Here is an 18,698-nt window from a genome sequence, read left to right as displayed (position 1 = left end):
TAAATATTTATTTATTTGCATTAATTAATTATTTGACTTAATATGAAATAACTTATGAATCCAAAAATAAATAAAAAATTCTGAGCAAATCATGTGCAAGCAAACAGAAAAGGGAAGAGAAACAGCAATTCATGGCAAAATTTTATAGATATAGTCTATAATTTTTCATATAAGATGTATATTTTGAAAAGTATTCAGGTAAAAATAAATGTAACTTATTTTCAATAAATCCAAAAATTGCATATACATTTACATATATAATTTTATTTTTAGATTAATATAATTATAACGAGTCTTGAGTTTTTCTGTTGTTTTCTCCGAGCAAATCATGTGCAAGCGAACAGAAAAGGGAAGGAAAACAGCAATCATGCGTTCATTACATCATTTTATAAATGCAGACTATAAACTGCCTTCAGTAGAGGACGACCATTTGATTGTCACTTTCAGCATCCAATCAGCGGACGAGTTTAACTATGACAAACACTTCTGACCAATGGGAAACCGCAATCCCTATGCCTGGCCAATGAGAGCGCGGAGGGGGCGTGTCCTCGCGAAAGCGGTAGTGGCTCTACACCCGTCGGTGTGTCAGACGCGGATCCTCCAGAAGTTTTGCGCCTGACCCCGATCATCTCGTCCGGAGTATCAAATCTGCGCCAAAACCCCCATAAGTTTACGGTTCTTCTGGGGTATGGAACTGGATAAAATGGACGAAAACGACTGGAAATATCACGGGGAGGGCAACAAGAGCCTGGTCGTGTCTCATTTGCAGGTTAGTGTTCAATAGTTACTAGCTCTTAGCTTAGCCAAGATTCATATAAACTCAATCAAATCGGATTCAGTCAACAGGAAATCAATTCAAACTACTTGGAAAGGACCTAAACACAAAGTTTGGTCGCTTTATGCCATCAGTAGACAGAAATAAACCTCTTCCTTGTCTTAAAAGGGCATTGTCATGGCTTTAAAGCTAATAGCCACCTAGCAGGCTAAACCAGGATTCATTGATAAAAGTCAATGTACTACATGTGTGACATGTGTGCTACCCGTGCCACACCCACTCTATGAGCTCGAAACTTTATTAAACTATTTCAGTGGCATATATAGGATATGTAATGCTGAGAGCCATTTGAATGAATGGTCAGTGGAGATGTTTTAGTTTCTGGACGGTTCTGAGCATCTAAAATTGGGTCTCTATTGGAGATAAGATTATATACACTTAACATCTTCCCCATCCAGGCTTCAAAGTCCAGATTGGAAACCTTTAACAGTTGCCCCTTCATTGGGTGAAAGATAATGTGGGTCTAGACCGCTTTTAGACCACCATGATGAGTGGGAATATAGCTAGATGTTGATCACTTTCAATGGTTCTTCTTTGGGAAAAAAAAGTACAATTAGTGACTAAAAAGGGCATATGAATTTTTAACAATGTAATATTGTCATAAGGTATTGCTTTCTGTGCTAGAACTTGGTTTAAGCACTAAACTCTTGTCTGAAACTCTCCGATATTTGGACAAAGGAGAGAAATTCTAAATAAAATCCATTGCATATAAGATCTGAGTCATAATTTATGTCTTAGGTATTTTAAGTAATGGAAACTACATGTAAATAATTCATTTATCAGTTAGTTTTATCATGTAGTTGACTCATTTTGTCACTAGGATGGCAATATCAAGGTCCTGTTTAGTTAAGATCAAGGATACGCAAACGGATTAACCTTTGTCTGATTTTCCAGCTCATTTGTGATCATCCGTACCATCATATGATACATAAACAAGCCAGAAAAACATTTGGAGTCATAAACGCGCTGGATTTATATTACAGATTACAACATGGAGTTGTGCGTCCAATCACAGGAAGCTGCCTGAGACAATGTTGGCCAATATGTTGATGTAATTGTGTCAAAACTGGGTGTGGGGAAAATGGGTGAAGCTTTGATCCAAATTTTAGAGACCTTCAAGGGCTTGTCCGTTTCTATTCGCTGTTTATTGACATTCTTTCACACTCCCACACTCTTGTGTGGATTTTTGTCTTGTTGCGTGGTCTGGTTTTACATTCTTGGAGTACAAGCTGGACCACATCATCTTGATCAAATCAGTCTGAATGAGTTGGGTATTATAAAACTATTTGTTAAGGCATTTCGGATGCACACTGACATATGAATGGGTTTAACGTCCAGGCCATACTACAAGAAATTCTTGTAATTTTTTTGGTGACAATTAAACACTTTCTCCTAGAAGTTCTTGTTGGAGTAATAAAATTCCTTACTGTAACGTGAAAAAAAAAAAAGTACGTTTTATATAAATAACATTTTCTAAAGTCTAATTGTATTTAACAATTTTTAATTGGTAAGTTTTATTATTACAAAAATAATTGTGTCTGGACAAGATGGTTTTCATTGTTGTATTATAATTGGGTTATTATAGGTAATAAATTTAGCTAACATTTCTAATTTTCTTTGAATTCAAATGTAAGTACTAAAATAACTAAAACTGGAGTAAAAATGAATATAAACTATATAGACGTTTTACAAGAACTACTAAAAACAATGAAAACACAACAAAGTTACTAAAACTAAGTAAAACTAAAATGAAAGATATTAAAAACTGATTCAAAATAAAACAATCTCGTCAGCGCCACTAGCCTCGTGGTTAGTGCGTCGACATAGAGCGCAACTGCACTCACGGCGACCCGAGTTTGATTCCCCTCTCCCGTCCCATCTCCGTCTGCCGACCCAGTGCTTTCCTGTCGTCTCTGTCTACTGTCCTATCCATAAAAAAGCCCATAAAAATAAATAAAACAATCTTGAATGAAAATTGTGTTTTTTTTTTTTGGGTTTTTTTTTTTTTTGATTTAAAGAAATTGTACTTGATTGTTATAAAAATGTGTAAAATAATTAATTTTTCTTTATATATTTGATGTGAATTATGAGTCATTTACTTATGAGCTTCATCCTTTTATGTTTAACACTTTTTGAGGCAGAAGTAGGTTTTGTAAGCGTTAAGCAAGTGTGTTTAGAAACTGCATTTGCGTTTAAGCGGCCATCGGGTTGCATCAGTTCATAAAACAATCCGCCAGACGCTGCAATGATGTCACCTTTACCTTTGTGGACCTTTTTATGTCTAAGAGCATTCTAGGAAAAACGTAATGTGTATTCAGTTTACAGCTGAGTGGATGGAGTATTTGTTGTAATGTACACACAGGCAAACCCATTTCAAAGAATTCCCTTTTGAACTAAAATAAGACAAGGATACATACAGCTTTCAAAGTCGTGTGAAATGACTCGTGTAATATCTGTTTTTAAATGTTACTTCCTATTACAGCACTGTCAAGTTCTTCGTCTGCTGAAGTTTCCCTCTGAAGACTCTGCACATACACGACAGGTAAAACTTCCCCAAATCGACACTACTGAACGTTATTACTTCCCAAATTTCTCCAGCATACGATACTATTAGAAGCCAGCTAGAGAGCTATAACACGAAAATGGTTACAGACCAAACCTCCGACAAAGATTTATTGGATGCATATTGCTACCAATATTCAAAAGATGGCAAGAAAGACTTTCATTAAGTCTACAGATGATAAATATTGGCAATACTTGGAAAAATGGATTGTGTTTATGACTTACCATTGTATAATTTGACACGTTTCCATCAATGTAACTTAAGTATTGATGCACAAACGATTGTTCTGTTGACGTAAATAGTCACTTTCAATTTTAGTGTAGTTTTGTCAACAATTTCCAATGTTTAAGGTTAAACATAATATTTCTGTGTGTTTTCTTGTACTGTATTCAAGTTATTTGCGTCTCTTGGTACGAAGAGTATCTGCAACAGTGTAAATGCAAATATGCTTCAAATGTTTGGTCTTGGTCTGTTTGCATTGACATACGGTATAGAGTTGGCTCATTTTCCTACCTCTTTCCTGCCAGACCGCAGAACAAGCTTTTCGACACATCCTCAACATCGTGGATTATAGTAAATATGTCATGAAGCCTTTACTGGGGGAGAAATACATTCACAGTGGAGTAAGTTACAGTTTTTACATTGCTTTAACACAAGCCGTGACCCAACAAATGAGACGAAAATAATGGCTTGAATGTTCACAGGAGGTTGTTAAACTACCGCTGGACTTTGTGAGACAGCTGTCGCTAAAGGTCCAACAAGAACGACCTGGTACGAATGATTTTTTTTCTTTTTTTGGCTATAATTAAGAGTTTTGTTTGCAGTGACGTTGTAATGTCCCCCCAAAAACCAACAGTGTTATGTATTTTTTTGATTGCAAAATCCTTGTGTTACAGTAATCTCAGCATTGAGATGAATGGAAATTACTAAAAACCTCAAAAGTAAAACATACTGGTCCATTATGGTAATGACAATTTGTAGGAAAAATGTCCTAGATGGGCTTAATTTTCATTATGCAAAAATCCCCCAAAAAAATTTTCTACGACTTTGGGGTAAAATCTGAAATGGATATGTTTTCCTGAGTTTCATCTCCTAAAAAATTGAGCCTGTTGTTAATCTAAACATGTTTGTGTGAGATGCAGTCACTTTTGTAGACCGGATTTGATGTTGCGTGATGGTGTTGTGATCTTTTCTTCACGCAGAACTGCGCTGTGACAAGGTCATGGACACATTCAGTGGGTGTGGTTTATGCCTTCCCAACCTGACCCAACTTCCCCTCCACCACCTCAGAGACCACAGACCTCCAATCTGCGTTGAGATTAAGGTGAACTCCATGTTCAGTTTGACATGGTCTCAACACGTCACTACTGTTATGATCATGTTGGTGGGGGAATTTGCACATGCAGTTGCGATGTTTACTATTTAATCATTGGTTTTGAGTGCAAGGTTGCGCAAACTACCACAATCTTGGCATAATTTACCATTTACATGCAATAATTCAGCTCAACCAGATGTTTAGATGTATGTCTGGTTTAAAGGAATAGTTCACCAAAAACTGAAAATATGCTGAAAATGTATTCACCCTCAGGCAATTCAAGATGTAGAAGAGTTTGTTTCTTTATCAGAAAAGACTTGGAGAAATTTAGCATTACAACACTTGCTCACCAATGGAGTGAATGGGTGCCGTCAGAATGAGAGTCCAAACAGCTGATAAAAACATCACAATAATCCACAAGTAATCAATCTCCAGTCCATCAGTTAACATATCGTGAAGTGAAAAGCTGTATGTTTGTAGACGTTTTAACTTTAAACCATCACTTCTGGCCTAAATACCAGCCCATAATCCAAAACGCTTCCTCCAATGAAAAAGCATTGTCAAAATATTTGTTTTAAACTGTTTTTGAAGGGCACTTTCGCACTGAATAGTTCTAGAAACTAGCCAGCAGGGTCATTCCTAGAGAACCAATTTCTCCCTTGGGGCGTTTTCCTGGTTGCATTCGCACTGGCAGCAGGAACGTCTGGTGAATGGAGGACGTCATGTTTGGAGCTGTTTCTGTTGTGTGTCGTGGGTTTTGTGATATTGAAGGAGGATTGAAAGGAGATCTGACTACATCTCCTATGACAACTTGTAGTGTTATCAGAGGCTGAGAAAAGAACACAAGGCTGTAGACAACAGGTAAATGCCATTATCGCCGTTTTTCATGTTCGTGGAGTGAATATTTTTACTCTAAATACCTAAAATGCCAGGTAGTTGGTGTTTCATATGCGTTTGACCAATCAGCACACACTTACATCACTGGTAGTTCCTATAGAACCCTACTGTGAAGTAGGAGCTAAATTAGTTCCCCCAAATGGAGTTCCTAGAACTAAAACCATTCCTAGTTCCTGCGGTGTGAACACGCCAAAAAGCGGGAACTTCCACCAATAGTTCTAGGAACTATGAAAAGGTTCCTCCAGTGCGAAAGCACCTATTCTGACGGCACCCATTCACTACAGAGGACCCATTGGTAAGCAAGTAATGTAATGCTACGTTTCTCAGAATCTGTATAGATAAAGAAAAAAAATCATTTATATCTTGGATAGCCTGTGAATGAGTAAATTTTCAGCAAATTTTTGGCCAAACTATTCCTTCAACCTTCTTCTCCATCATTTGATCATCATTAAAGTGCCCCTATTATGGGGTTTTTGAAAGTTACCTTTCATGTAGTGTGTAACACAGCTCTAAGTGAATGAAAACATGTTGACGTCAACATGAAACATTGGCATATTGCCTGCCCACTTGTTGCCACTAGGTGCTGCTTTTGAAGTGTTAAAAATAGCTGTTTCCCCGGTAACGGCTGTACACAAAGCAGCACTGCTCTCTGCTTTAAATGAAATCGACCAATCACCGCGGATTAGCGTCACGCAAAGGAGGGGTTTGGAAAAATGAATCACTGAGCGAATCGTTTGGGAGTCGTTGAGTAAATAAGGTAAAAATAAATGTATAGTATAAGAAATCGCAAGTATTTTTTGACCTTGCATGCATGTCAACCTGTTGTTGCAAAACCAAAATATGAACCTTTCATAACCCATGATAGGGGCACTTTTTAAATGAATAACTGCTTCACATGGTCACAAGAAAAATGTACATTAAAACTCATTGTAAATGAAGAATAAACTATAATAATCTTAATTTATAGTTTTTCTCAAAATTATGACAGTGACCGAATTGTTTACCCACGTTTCCTAAACATTGACTTTCGAAGCTGTATGCAAGTGTGCCAAGAACCTCGCCTTGAATGCGTTGACTTTGGTGTCACATGTCTAAGCATGTCTGGTCATTGAACTTACTCACAGTTGTTAATACGTTTTTCTCTATCTTCATGCCGTAAACGCTCTAGAGTTGGATTAGTGACAGTTGTTAAACTGCAAGATCTGAGTCTCATAACAAAGAACTGTTTTTAGTTAGTATGTACGTCTGTTCTTGGGGAAGTAGACCACAGTAGCTGAATGACTCGTTGAATCTGTTTGTGTGGAATTTAATCACATGGTCAGTTCAAACAAACAGAGGGAGGTGGTGTGAATCTGATCTGAAAGGCTTGTTTGTGTTCATAAAAACAACTAAACTTCTTTACGTAAAGCTTATTCACAACACGTCATTGTGTAACTCAAGATGCAGAGATACAATTACATTGTTCTCCTTTTCCCCTTAGCCAAAATGTGGATTTCTACCCTTTTCAAGGCACATAACCAAGGAATGCAAGCGCAAAGTTTGCAGATTCTGCATGCATCAGCATTACAAGGCAAGTACCAATTGAAAATCTAGCCGTTGCCAAACCTTTATAGAAGTGAAGCCAGATTTATTAAAGCAAACTTCTGCTTTAACAAAAAAAAAGAAAAAGAGGATGGTGCAGTGTAGTGTCAACATCCTGCCATCTGTTTGTACTCTACGTTATCATATAATCAATTCTTTGTGAGGTTTGGCTACAGAAGATGAGCTTATGTTGCTGAAAATACAAGAATCAGTTTCAATCCCAGAGTTTCATCACTATTTGTAAAGTTTACAGTAACACGTTTTGTTCTTTACAGTTAGCCAATGGGAAGTGGAAGCGATTGAGCAGATATTGCCCTCTGGATCTCTTCTCAGGGTGAGTTACTGCTTCAGCCACTCAGTGCAGGAAATCAGAGCTGGATTTGTATCTTTCGCTGATGGTACGACCTTTAGCCAGCATTGTTAACAAACCTAACTGACTGTGGCAAAGACATTCACCAAGCTGGTTGCGTCACTGGCCTGTGTTAAAGCCGAGATCAACATTTTTGCAAAAGTTGTGACTCACCTTTCCACTGTGAGACCAGCCCTACAATCTATAATGCATGAAGGTTATATACTGCTGCTTGAGTCACAGAAATGCTAAAAAAATAAGATTCAGATGTGCTGATCCAGATAATCTCAAATTGTGTTGTCATGTCGAAATCAAAATGAGATGCAAAGAATTTAGTGCCAATAGTGAAGAGATTTTACACACACACAAATCTTATTCAATATCTTGTATTCCAGGAGCAAACAGCGAATGTATGTTGCATTGAAGAATCTGTTAGAAGAACCACAAAACAACTTGAAAATCTTTCAGGTAAATATGAATTTCTGTAATTAATTCAGTCCCGAATGGTGTAATGTCTCTAAACAAATTTCTATTTTTGGAACTTTACACTTCAGATTCAAGTTTTAAAATCTTCCCTCGGCTTCCGTTGATAGAATGTTCAGCATTCGAAATGTAACTGACAGGGATGATGCCACGCATACTGATTCGCAGTTGGCCTTTCTTCTGTTTTAATTCATTCACACCAAGAACGATAACTATATTAGCGTCCATTGGTGTGTCCTTTCTGCAGTTTTGACGTCTTATCATTCAATCGTTGGAATAAATCGTTCTGAAAGTGATTCCAACAATATTGTTATTGTTGTGGTGTGAACTTCCCTATTCAAGAATTAGAATGATTATTAAAACATTTATCGTTATACTTAAGGTCCTTGCACACTGAGTCCGAAATTTTCTTATGCGCTTTTTCGATTTTTTTTTTCTATTTGTCATCCTTTCCTATCAAAATACTTGCTACGGATTCAAAAACGCAGAAAATCGAACCCGGTTCGATTTATTTATTTTTTTTAATGACGGACGAAAGTTTCAGAGGCAGCGTGTAAACGTGATTGACACAACGTGAGGTCGTATTTATTTTTCAACGTGCGAAAATTTCGGACTCCGTGTGCAATGGCTTTTATCCTTGGTGCGAATGGGTCTTAAATTTTTATTTATCCTAGAACATTTCTTTAACTTGGAAGTACCACTATCATAGTACTAATAAAAAAAAAAGTGCAAACTGGTCTTAACTAATCTCCTAGCCCAGTCAGACTGCTTTTAGAGGCATTTTGGTTAGTTTTTAGCTTGAAACTAGCTTTGCTGATCACCAACTTAACCTGGATTTGTGACTAGCTTAACCAGCTGGGGAAAAAGAAAATCCAATATTCAAACTTTAGCTACTACACACACACATACATATATGTATATATATGTTTAATCTATTAGAAATGGTTGATAAATCTAAAAGTAGCATTAATTAATTGATTCTCGCATTTTTTTTTTTCAGGGTGGAGAGTTGATATTTAGCTGTAAAGACGATGCCAAGCAGCAACCCGAATTGAATGATCTCATTCAGCACCTTCGGCCTTATTTCCCTCATAATAATGGCCTCTATAACGGCCACCAGCCTGGCAAAGCTGTCCTGAATGAGTTCATTCAGGTGATTTGCTCCGCCCTGCTCAGCGGCGGGGACTCGAATCGCTCGGGAGAGCCCAGGAAGGTGCACCTGTCCGAGAGCAGGCCGCACTGTGAAGCGAGTCCCTTCCCAAGAGACCTACTCCGCAACGGTGAGGACTTTACCAGTGACTTTGGATGGCCGTCAGTGGCGAAACATGGTTTTATGTCCTTCAAAATATTGCTGAACAAGTGCAATGGAAATCTCTTCACTGATGAGTCACGATATATGCGTAGGAGTGAACTGGAGCAAAAGTGCTTGACACAGTTTAAGAAAATCAGCTGCATTACAAATGACACGTTAAGGGGTGTATAAAAGGTCAGATTATTGCGGCATAGAAATGACAGTAGTCATAAATCTGTTATGCAAGACCTGTAGAAGACGTTGAACTCATTTTCATGTGTTCACAGGTAACCACGGCCTCCCTAAAGACAGTGTCCTCGCAAAAATCCTCCAAGTCCAGATGCTGGATAACCTGGATATTGAAGGAATCTACCCTCTGTACAAACGCGTGGAGCAGTATCTAGAAGAGTTCCCGAAAGAAAGGTGAATTTTTAATCAGGGATATTGAGTACTACGTTACTGATTTATCAGATCAATACTCCAATGCAAGAACGTTTTGTTCCTGCTGAGTAAAGTTTATATTGGGCAAATACTTCATATCTCTGCAGTGTTCACATGTACTGAAAGCATTTTATAAAAATTCAGAACAGTTGATGAATCCTAAGCAGTTATCATATACTTCATTCTATAATTGTAAGACTTGTTACTTTCCCTGAAAGACTGAACAGACGCTAGGTGGAGCAAAAGACACATTTGTGAATACAAGTAGTTCAAGTCAAGTCATGAGGCACTGCGGCCACGTGGTGGTACTGTGCAGCTTGGTCGTACGTGATGTCCATGCAAAGCCACATCATCTTTATGAATAAACTTGCCTAAAGGCACTTTAACATCCAATCAACCCTTATTTGTATCTCCAGAAACCGATTGCAGATAGATGGGCCTTATAATGAGAGTTTCATGGACACGGTGAAAAACTGTCTTTCTGAAGATGACGGCTCTGTAGAATATGCAGTTGGGAAGGTAAGACTGTGAACATGTGATGCTGAGAAGTTTAAGTCTGAATGTATTTTGGTGGCAATTAAGAATCTTTTTCCAAAAAAAAAAAAAAAAATAACGATTAAGATGTTACTTTCCAGGTTCATCAGTATAGAGTCGCAATGACTGCCAAAGACTGCTCAATCATGATCACGTTTGCACCTTGTGAGGAAGATGAGGAGTAAGTTAGTTTTCGCCCCTTTAAAATCACTGGTTGACTTATCTTCGTTGACATTTGCCATCATTTTACTTTTCGTTTGCTTTGGATCCAGACACCAGTTGAATTTGGAGAAGCCTCGTTTCACGTATTCAGTCTCCATCCTGGATCTGGACCCCAAACCGTATGAAGGCATCCCTCACCAGTACAAGCTGGACACCAAAATCGTCAACTACTACCTGCGGAGCACGCAAGCTCCGCCCCCCTCCAGCCTATATAAGGAAAGGCAGGAATGCACGCTGCTCTTCCATGCTGTATGAGACACCTCTACAAGTGCTGCTTGGGAAATGCCTAGAAGTGAAGCTGAAATAGTGATATAATTTTGTTTGCTTGTCTGTCTAGTTGTTTGCCCTCCCACTGCGTTCTGCGACATGAAGTTGGCGTTCGCAGTTGTTGCCAGAGCGACCTAATGTTTTTCTTTTTGAGGGTGATGTTCTCACTGGGGCTGGTCTCCTGAAGCACAGAATACCTGAATGAGTCAGTCATTGGCTGTAAAAAGGAAAGACATGGAAGGACGTGTGTGTGTGTGTGTGTGTTTTTGTGCAGTGCTGTTGGGTGTTTCTCGCACACAGCGGCGCTACTGTGGTTTCCAAGTGCCAAAAGTGGCTTACAGCGATTTTCCCTAATGAACGTTTTACCGTGCATCAGCTTGGCCGTCTCTGCAGTCGCTGTACAGGCAGTTTGGAATTCAAAAACAGACAAGTACTTGAGTTTTTAGCGCGACTACATCCCTAGAGCTCCTCAAACCACTGACCCTCGGCGAGCTACCGTAGCGGGAGTTATACTGACAAGCACAGACCTGTTGCATGCTAGCGAATGAGGTCGCGATAACACCGTCACTACCCGTAAAATAGATTTTATTAAATTAGAAGATAAGCCTAATGATATTACTCGCTATTGAAAGTGTATTTTTGTAACGTATGCTCGGTTGGCATAACTGCTATATACAAATCGAAGTGTCTTATTAAAGAATGGCTCACAATAAAAAAAAAAAAAATTGTCCATTGTTTACTAATCCTCATGTCATCGCAAACCTGTTTGATTGAATCGTTATGCAGCTCGTTCGTTCATTCTGACCAGGTATGGTGAAAGAATGCAACATTTTTGAACAGTCATAAGTGAATGACGACTGAAATTTCGATGACTTTAGAAGACATGAAATACAGTGCCCAAGTCCTATGGTGCTTTATTTGGAGCTTTACAGCTTTTGTGTGGCAAAAGTTACGTAATGATTCTTCAAAAGTTTGGAAAACATCAGTACAGACATGATGGTGTGTAAATTTTTGGTTGAACTACTTTAAAGCTAGTTCATCATCTCAAACATCAAACGCCACTTTTTTTTTTACCAGGAAAAACTGCTGTAAAATGAAAAATCACCTGTGTGTCTGTCAACGATGGCTTTGTCTTGGAGTTTGATACTGATATGCTTGGTTGTCATCTGTTTTGAAATCTCAGAGCAGAAAACAACCAAGAGGAATCCATCCCCTGCAGCTTGAACGCTACTACAGTTACGTTTGGCTTTAGTTTTAGTGGCCGTAATTGGTTGCAGAGCCAGACATATTTCATAAGTCGACCAAAGATGGACAGTACGCCAGTTTTTGTTAGCACAAGAAAAAGGATGATCCAGCAGTTTTTCCAACAGTGATGAACAGCGTTTTTATTAAATTTTTTCAGAGAAGCAGTATAGGCCACCGAAATGGTAGTGTTGATTTAACATTACACGAGTTGCGAGTTTGGCGTCTTTGATCGTACAAACAACCACAGTAAGACGGTTTGCGCAGATTTAAGGTGTACCTAACACTAAAGATCGCACCTCATGGTCGCCTTTCTCTATTATGGGGAATATTACTGTTACAATGTACTGTGGCGTGAGTGACGCTCACGCTTCTGTTTACCTCTTATAGCGTGATGCAAACTGCGTCGGCTTGCTTAACTCAAAGTCGTCAATGCAGTTCCCATCAGGCGTACAGTGTTTGCATTTTACATGGATGAACATTTAACATTGCCAAACTGTGTTCACACTCCCCTTTGTCTTAATGTGAAATGGTGTAAAGAGAAGTATTAATACGCCTTACCTGTGAGCGAAAACGCTTTCGTCGTCCAACTGATGGCGTTTGTTTGACTGTCGTGTGTTGATGTGTTATGATGTAACTGATTGAAAAGTGCAGTTTCTCCACAGCAGACATTGCAGTATTTGCCTTTGTTTTAACAACATCTTTCCCCTTCTGAACCAGAGATATTATGAGTCTGAGGTGGTGACATTGTCTTATTCTAATGAAATAAAGATCTATAATCACTATGTAGGTAGGAATGGACATTAATTCTGTTATTAAGCAAGAAAAGAAAGGAAGATCACAGTTTCTGTGATGGAATCTAATGTTAAAATTTAACGATTTGAAAATACAAAGTGGATTTTGCTGTCAAACATTTTGTATTTAAAATTATTTATTTTTCTAGCTCTTGTCTAATGATGTATATTTCCATACAGTGTGGGCATATCATGCGTAAAAAATGATTGGCACGTACAGGTGGCATCAATATGTAATTCCTAACGGGTGATTGTACAGGTGTTTATATTGAATAAAAAGATTAGATATGAAGCTCCCCTGGCGTGAGCGTTGGCTTATTTCTTGACTTCTCACAAACACACAGTTCTTATCAAGCCCTCGATAGATGCTTCCGCCCCGAGAACCCGCAGAAGGCTCTGAAAGTAATCCGAGCCGTTTTCCATCACTTTTTTGGTGTCAAACTCCCGAGCTGAAAACAAAATACATTTTTTTTAGATCACTGTACCACATTCTCAGTCACTATTATGAATTATGCAAGTGTAAAATAATAAAATACTTGATTCTGATTGGTCAATCGTGCCAATTTTGTATTACAACCACAAAATGTTTTGTTTTCTTGTGATCTTGACATAATGAAAGTTGTTTTCTCACCACAACTTAATTTTCTTGTGATCTCGACAAAACGAAAGTTTTTTTGTGATCACAAACTATTTTTTTTTTTTAAATTCTCATCATCTCAAATTAACAAAAGTAAATTTTTCTCGTGATTTCATCGATTATATCGTGACAAATCCGTCTACTGTCCCGAGCGTCCTTCATGCTGGCCCCAGGCCATCGGGTAGTCCTTATTGTCGAGTCCTGAAAGACTTTTAATCTATTTAATAAGCAGGATAAACTTGTTTAACCCTGATGCAACATTATCCCTTACATAATCTATTTTTCACTCATCACCCAGTTCATCTTACCCTGGTCTGGCATTTTCAGCAGGAGCTCGAGCGATGGCTTTACCACTCCTTCCATGGACACATCGATCTTCCAGAATATGGTCATGGAGATCCTGAGAAACATACAGCCATTGACTCTTTCTATATTTCAAGCATGTAAACTGGAGATATCAGTCATGGTCATCATAGAAAGATACAGGAACTTGTAGTCACTTGACATATTATGTTTCATGTGCCATCAACAGATGGAAAACAGCAGAAGTTACGTACCGCAGTTTCCATTTCACTGTCTTAGCTGATGCAACCTACCCTGGAAGTTGAGGACTTCTTATAATCATGAGCTCGGATCGGCATCCCTCTGGAAGGCTGACCACGTCTGGGTACTTCTCCTGCCAAACAAACCGCTTGTTTGTTAAAGGGATCAAAATCCCGACAGATTCCATCTGACCCACAGCAACCTGGTTCCAAAACACCGGCCGATAACAAAACACATACGAACAAAATATGTGGAGAACTTTACATATTAGAGATTTGCGTAATTGTAACTGGAATTTGCTCCATAACAAGGCAAGAATACACTGAAGTCACAGTCTGAGACTGTCTGCACAGAGCTTTGATGTCTTACAGGAATAAATGACTCAAAAGCGTTATGATTTATTCCCCCCATGTCAAGGGCTTTGACTTTCTTTCTTGAGACACAAAATGAGAATTTTTCAAAAACGTCCTGGCAACTACATAATAAAATATTCAAATACAGTTAAAGTGAACAAGGACAAGGGCTTTTAGCCTCCAAAATCACCAAAAAGCAACATAAAGGTCTCAAAATCTCTTTTGTAAGTGGCCTTGGATAAAAGCATCTGCTAAATGCATACATGTAAATTCAAAAGTCTTCTGAAGTAACATGACACTTTTATGTAAGAAACAGACCTCCAAAATTCATTATTCACTGATAATTTTTCACTGCAGTGAGCTGTTAACTGTTGTGACTGAATCATTGAGGCAGTAACTTGAACTTGAAAACTGGATCAACCTAATTCATTAATGAATCATTCAGATCAGTTTCGTAAATTAGATAACTGATGCATTGAATAGATCTAACTTGATTATACTGAAAAAGAATCCAGAATATTCCACAGAAATACACAGCATTTTTAGGTGCACTATTCCTTTAATACACCAAGTGTTTTTTAATAATTAGTTGAGTTGAAGACCTTTAATAGTCATGCCTTCAGGACTTCGAACCACAGAAGAGAAGATCGAATAAACAGAAGCGTTTAATACTGACAGTAAATAATAAAATAAAAGAAAAACGTTTCCATCTCTCTGTCTTTTGCAGAAACCACTAAATACAGTTAGAAATTATACCCTCACTTACCCCGTCCCTTAATTACATATTAAAACATCCACAGATACTCAGTATGTTTTAATAAGCAATTACAACGTCTAATTAAATTGCTCTTAAATTTAACTCCTCATTTGCCTGCATTTTAACTAGGTAATTAGAAACATATGATAATTCACACCATGTTCGCACAATCAACCAACAAAGACGTCACAAATCCTAAACCCATCAGACTTTCCCATTGGACATCAGAACTTTCCAGAATTTTTTCCCAATTCCCACATTACACAGTTGGGAAATGCTGTCAGTTACACCATTAACTTGATGTTTCCTCTGGTAAACACTGAGACGTTCTCTAAAGAGTATCTCGAAATCTGTCTGAATTTGTGATTGTGATGTTCCTTACGGCCTTGTGAAGACTAAACACTGTTACGTTCTTAGAGCGAGACATTTACATTTTTGCAAATGTTTATTTTTACACGTACACACCGATTCAGGTCAGTCAATGAGTTATATAATTAGTATTTACTCACAATGACTGTATTCTTTCCAGTTTATTTCTTACACACTTTTGGCACAGATTAAATTCATTTTGTTCAAATATGTAGCTATAAATGGGCTCTTATGCAAAACTTTTTTTGCTGTTGCATGCTTTTACAAATCTTCCTCTGTACATACAAATATTTCTGCTTTGCTTTGGGAAAACTAGCATATAATTAAAGCATTTGCCAAGACTTTCAACCCCCACTCCCATAAATACTGTAAATAACTTCACGAAGCATTTTCTGTCAATGTGTTAACCTAAAACATTTAACAGTTATTTAAAAGACACCACTATTTTCGGTAAACGTGACAGAGGTCTGAACAAAGGCTTCAAGGCTTCCTTGAACTAAGCCATTAATTTAGCATCCGTTACACAACCCAACCATTATTTGAACTCTGTACCTCTATTGTCTGATCCTGGAGCGACATGTTATACTCCCCACGGATCTCTGTCAACAGTTATTAAAACACCAGACAGGACAACCAGAGTCTCTGGGCTTGTTCAGAGGCCAATACTGTCTGGATGTGTTGGATCGTTTAAAAACTTGACCAGAGAAATCAGAAAAGCTGCAATTCTCGGACTCCAAGTAAATTTTCGGAAACGCTGAAGTTGAATATTCAATCCACGGGTTGCACAGATTAAATCACTATTTAATTTACACCAAGGTTTGTTAACAGCGGATGAAACTGAATTGTTAATCTAAATGCCTCGGGGGCGATTTTGAGGTACCCAGCTAAAAGGAAAGAAACTCAAAACCGCTGACTACACACATGCCACTGCTGAGTGCTTAAGCTCTCTGGCACAACATTAAATCTTCCATTATGTTAAAAGTTCCATAAGGAAATATACTGAACCAGATGCTGAAGCAAACCGACATTACCGCAGTGGAAAGAGATGTCTGAACGCAACGAAAAAACACAGTCCAGCCTTTTGACAGACATTATCATGGTGCAAGGCATGTGTGTGAAATAGTCTTCTGGGTCTCAAAGTACATCTCAAATGGTCCGTGATATTATACAGACCATTCTAACCAATGGAATTCATCTGTGGAAAGAGAGATTTTTTGTTTTAAAGACATCCTAAATTCAACATCCTCTGGTGAGTTTCTTTAAGAAAAGAACGTCATGTTGGTTGGGTCTACAACCAAACAGAACTGGAAGAACGTCCAATCCTCGTAACTTAACAAGATGCATGATGGAATCAATTTTAGAACCATTTTATTTCCATGAAAAGAGTGTGTAGGGAGGGACTTAATGTCGAAACGTGGTTTCTGTAGGACAGGTAGTTAGAAAGGATGGGACTGACTTGCTAGCGTCATCTGAAAAGGAAAGCCATTTCAGAGGCGGAGCAAGTACGTTTATTTTGAAGAAAAATACTGAAGATGGTATTTTTCCTTTGGCTTTAAGTACACCAATGAATCATGCAAAATTAAGACAAGCGACATGTATAAAGAAAGTTCAAGCACAGTCGTTCAAACAGTGAACAGTCGCAGCTGTTCATTCCAGCTGGCTGAGTCACTGAACTCCGGTCATTACCTGATGGCAAGTCAAAACATCCTACGGTGCTGAAACATCTTACACCATTAATTTCACACTACAGTAAAACTCTCTTTTGATCTATGTCTCATAAAACTCATCTGTTTACAGTTCTGTCGCTAAGGACTGACGAGGACTTGGCTGTAAATCCATTTGTAAATTGTTCAAAATGATCCCACAGACACATTATAACTCGTAGGTTACTTACAGTGGCATGCAAAAGTTTGTGAACCCCTTGCAGAATCTGTGAAAATGTGAATAATTTTGACAAAATAAGAGAGATCATACAAAATGCATGTTATTTTTTTATTTAGTGCTGTCCTGAGTAAGATATTTTACATAAAAGATGTTTACAGATAGTCCACACGACAAAAAAATAGCTGAAATTATTAAAATAACCCTTGGTTCTTAATACTGTGTGTGGTTACCTGGATGATCCACGACTGATTTGTGTTTTGTGATGGTTGTTCGTGAGTCCCTTGTTTGTTCTGAACAGTTAAACTGCCTGCTGTTCTTCAGAAAAATCCTCAGTGTCCTGCAGATTCTTCAGTTTTCCAGCATCGTTTGCATATTTGAACCCTTTCCAACCGTGACTGTATGATTTTGAGATCCACACTGAGGGCAATTGAGGAACTCAAACACAACTATTAAAAAAGGTTCAAACATTCACTGATGCTTCAGAAGGAAACACGATGCATTAAGAGCCGGGGGGTGAAAACTTCTGAACAGGATGAAGATGTCCAAATTTTTCTTACTTTGTAGAAATATCATTTTTTTCCATTTAGTACCGCCCTTCGGAAGCAACAGAAGATACCTGCATGTTTCCAGGAAGACAAATTAAGTAAAATTTACCTTGATCTTCAAATTCAAAAAGTTTTCACCCCTGGCTCTTAATGCATCCTGTTTCCTTCTGGAGCATCAGTGAATGTTTGAACCTTTTTTTTAATAGTTGTGTTTGAGTCCCTCAATTGCCCTCAGTGTGAAAAGATGGATCTCAAAATCATACAGTCACTTCTGAAAGGGTTTAAATATGCAAAAGATGCTGGAAAACTGAAGAATCTGCAGGACATGGAGGATTTTTCTGAAGAACAGTGCTCAGTTTAACTGTTCAGAACAAACAAGAGACTCATGAACAACCATCTCAAAACAAAAAAACAGTTGTGGATCATCCAGGTAACCACGTTGCAAGGAACAACACCACATTCGGTCGTGTAAGAGTGGTATCAGCTTTAATCTAAGGCTGGATGTGTTTGCAATTTAGCATCTCAAAAAATCTGGAGGTTGTTTAATTCTGAAAGCTCTGGAAAATTTCAAAAACTCATCTGCTAGTTTGTCCGCACTTAACCCAAGAAAAAAAAAGTATGGAGTAATTTCTGCTCATTAAAGACAGGAGTTTCTTCAAGGTTATTTACAAATGTCAAACTTTAAAGTACAAAAAGAGTATTTGCACTACTTTTTTATGATTTAAACTTTGAATACTTTAATTCATAAAAATCAAGTTAAATTTAATTTGCTGTCGGTAACACTTTACAATAAGGT

General features: G+C 38.0%; 2 protein-coding genes across 3 annotated transcripts in view; one reads left to right on the top strand and one right to left on the bottom strand.

The window, feature by feature from the left end:
- Positions 1-550: 550 nt before the first annotated feature.
- Positions 551-10,778, top strand: ippk (inositol 1,3,4,5,6-pentakisphosphate 2-kinase). The gene is made up of 13 exons (XM_058759621.1): positions 551-769; positions 3,318-3,377; positions 3,926-4,021; positions 4,103-4,169; positions 4,601-4,722; positions 7,091-7,180; positions 7,467-7,525; positions 7,936-8,008; positions 9,024-9,303; positions 9,602-9,737; positions 10,172-10,274; positions 10,391-10,470; positions 10,562-10,778. The coding sequence occupies exons 1-13, from the start codon at positions 689-691 to the stop codon at positions 10,764-10,766; spliced, it is 1,452 nt and encodes a 483-aa protein (XP_058615604.1). The 5' UTR covers positions 551-688; the 3' UTR covers positions 10,767-10,778.
- Positions 10,779-13,122: 2,344 nt separating this feature from the next.
- Positions 13,123-18,698, bottom strand: part of cenpp (centromere protein P) — a 69,159-nt gene continuing 63,583 nt past the window's right edge. For both annotated transcript variants that reach the window (XM_058759626.1, XM_058759627.1), the window contains exons 7-9: positions 14,048-14,127; positions 13,760-13,851; positions 13,123-13,263 (exon numbers count right to left, since the gene is read on the bottom strand). In XM_058759626.1, coding sequence (XP_058615609.1) covers positions 13,145-13,263; positions 13,760-13,851; positions 14,048-14,127 — 291 coding nt within the window. In that variant the 3' untranslated portion in view covers positions 13,123-13,144. The remainder of the gene's footprint in view (positions 13,264-13,759; positions 13,852-14,047; positions 14,128-18,698) is intronic.

The sequence above is a fragment of the Onychostoma macrolepis genome, chromosome 22 (genome assembly GCF_012432095.1).
Source record: "Onychostoma macrolepis isolate SWU-2019 chromosome 22, ASM1243209v1, whole genome shotgun sequence".
Classification (NCBI taxonomy): Eukaryota; Metazoa; Chordata; class Actinopteri; order Cypriniformes; family Cyprinidae; genus Onychostoma; species Onychostoma macrolepis.
The sequence above is the reverse complement of the archived record's forward strand: the minus strand, read 5'-3'. Positions and strand labels throughout refer to the sequence as shown.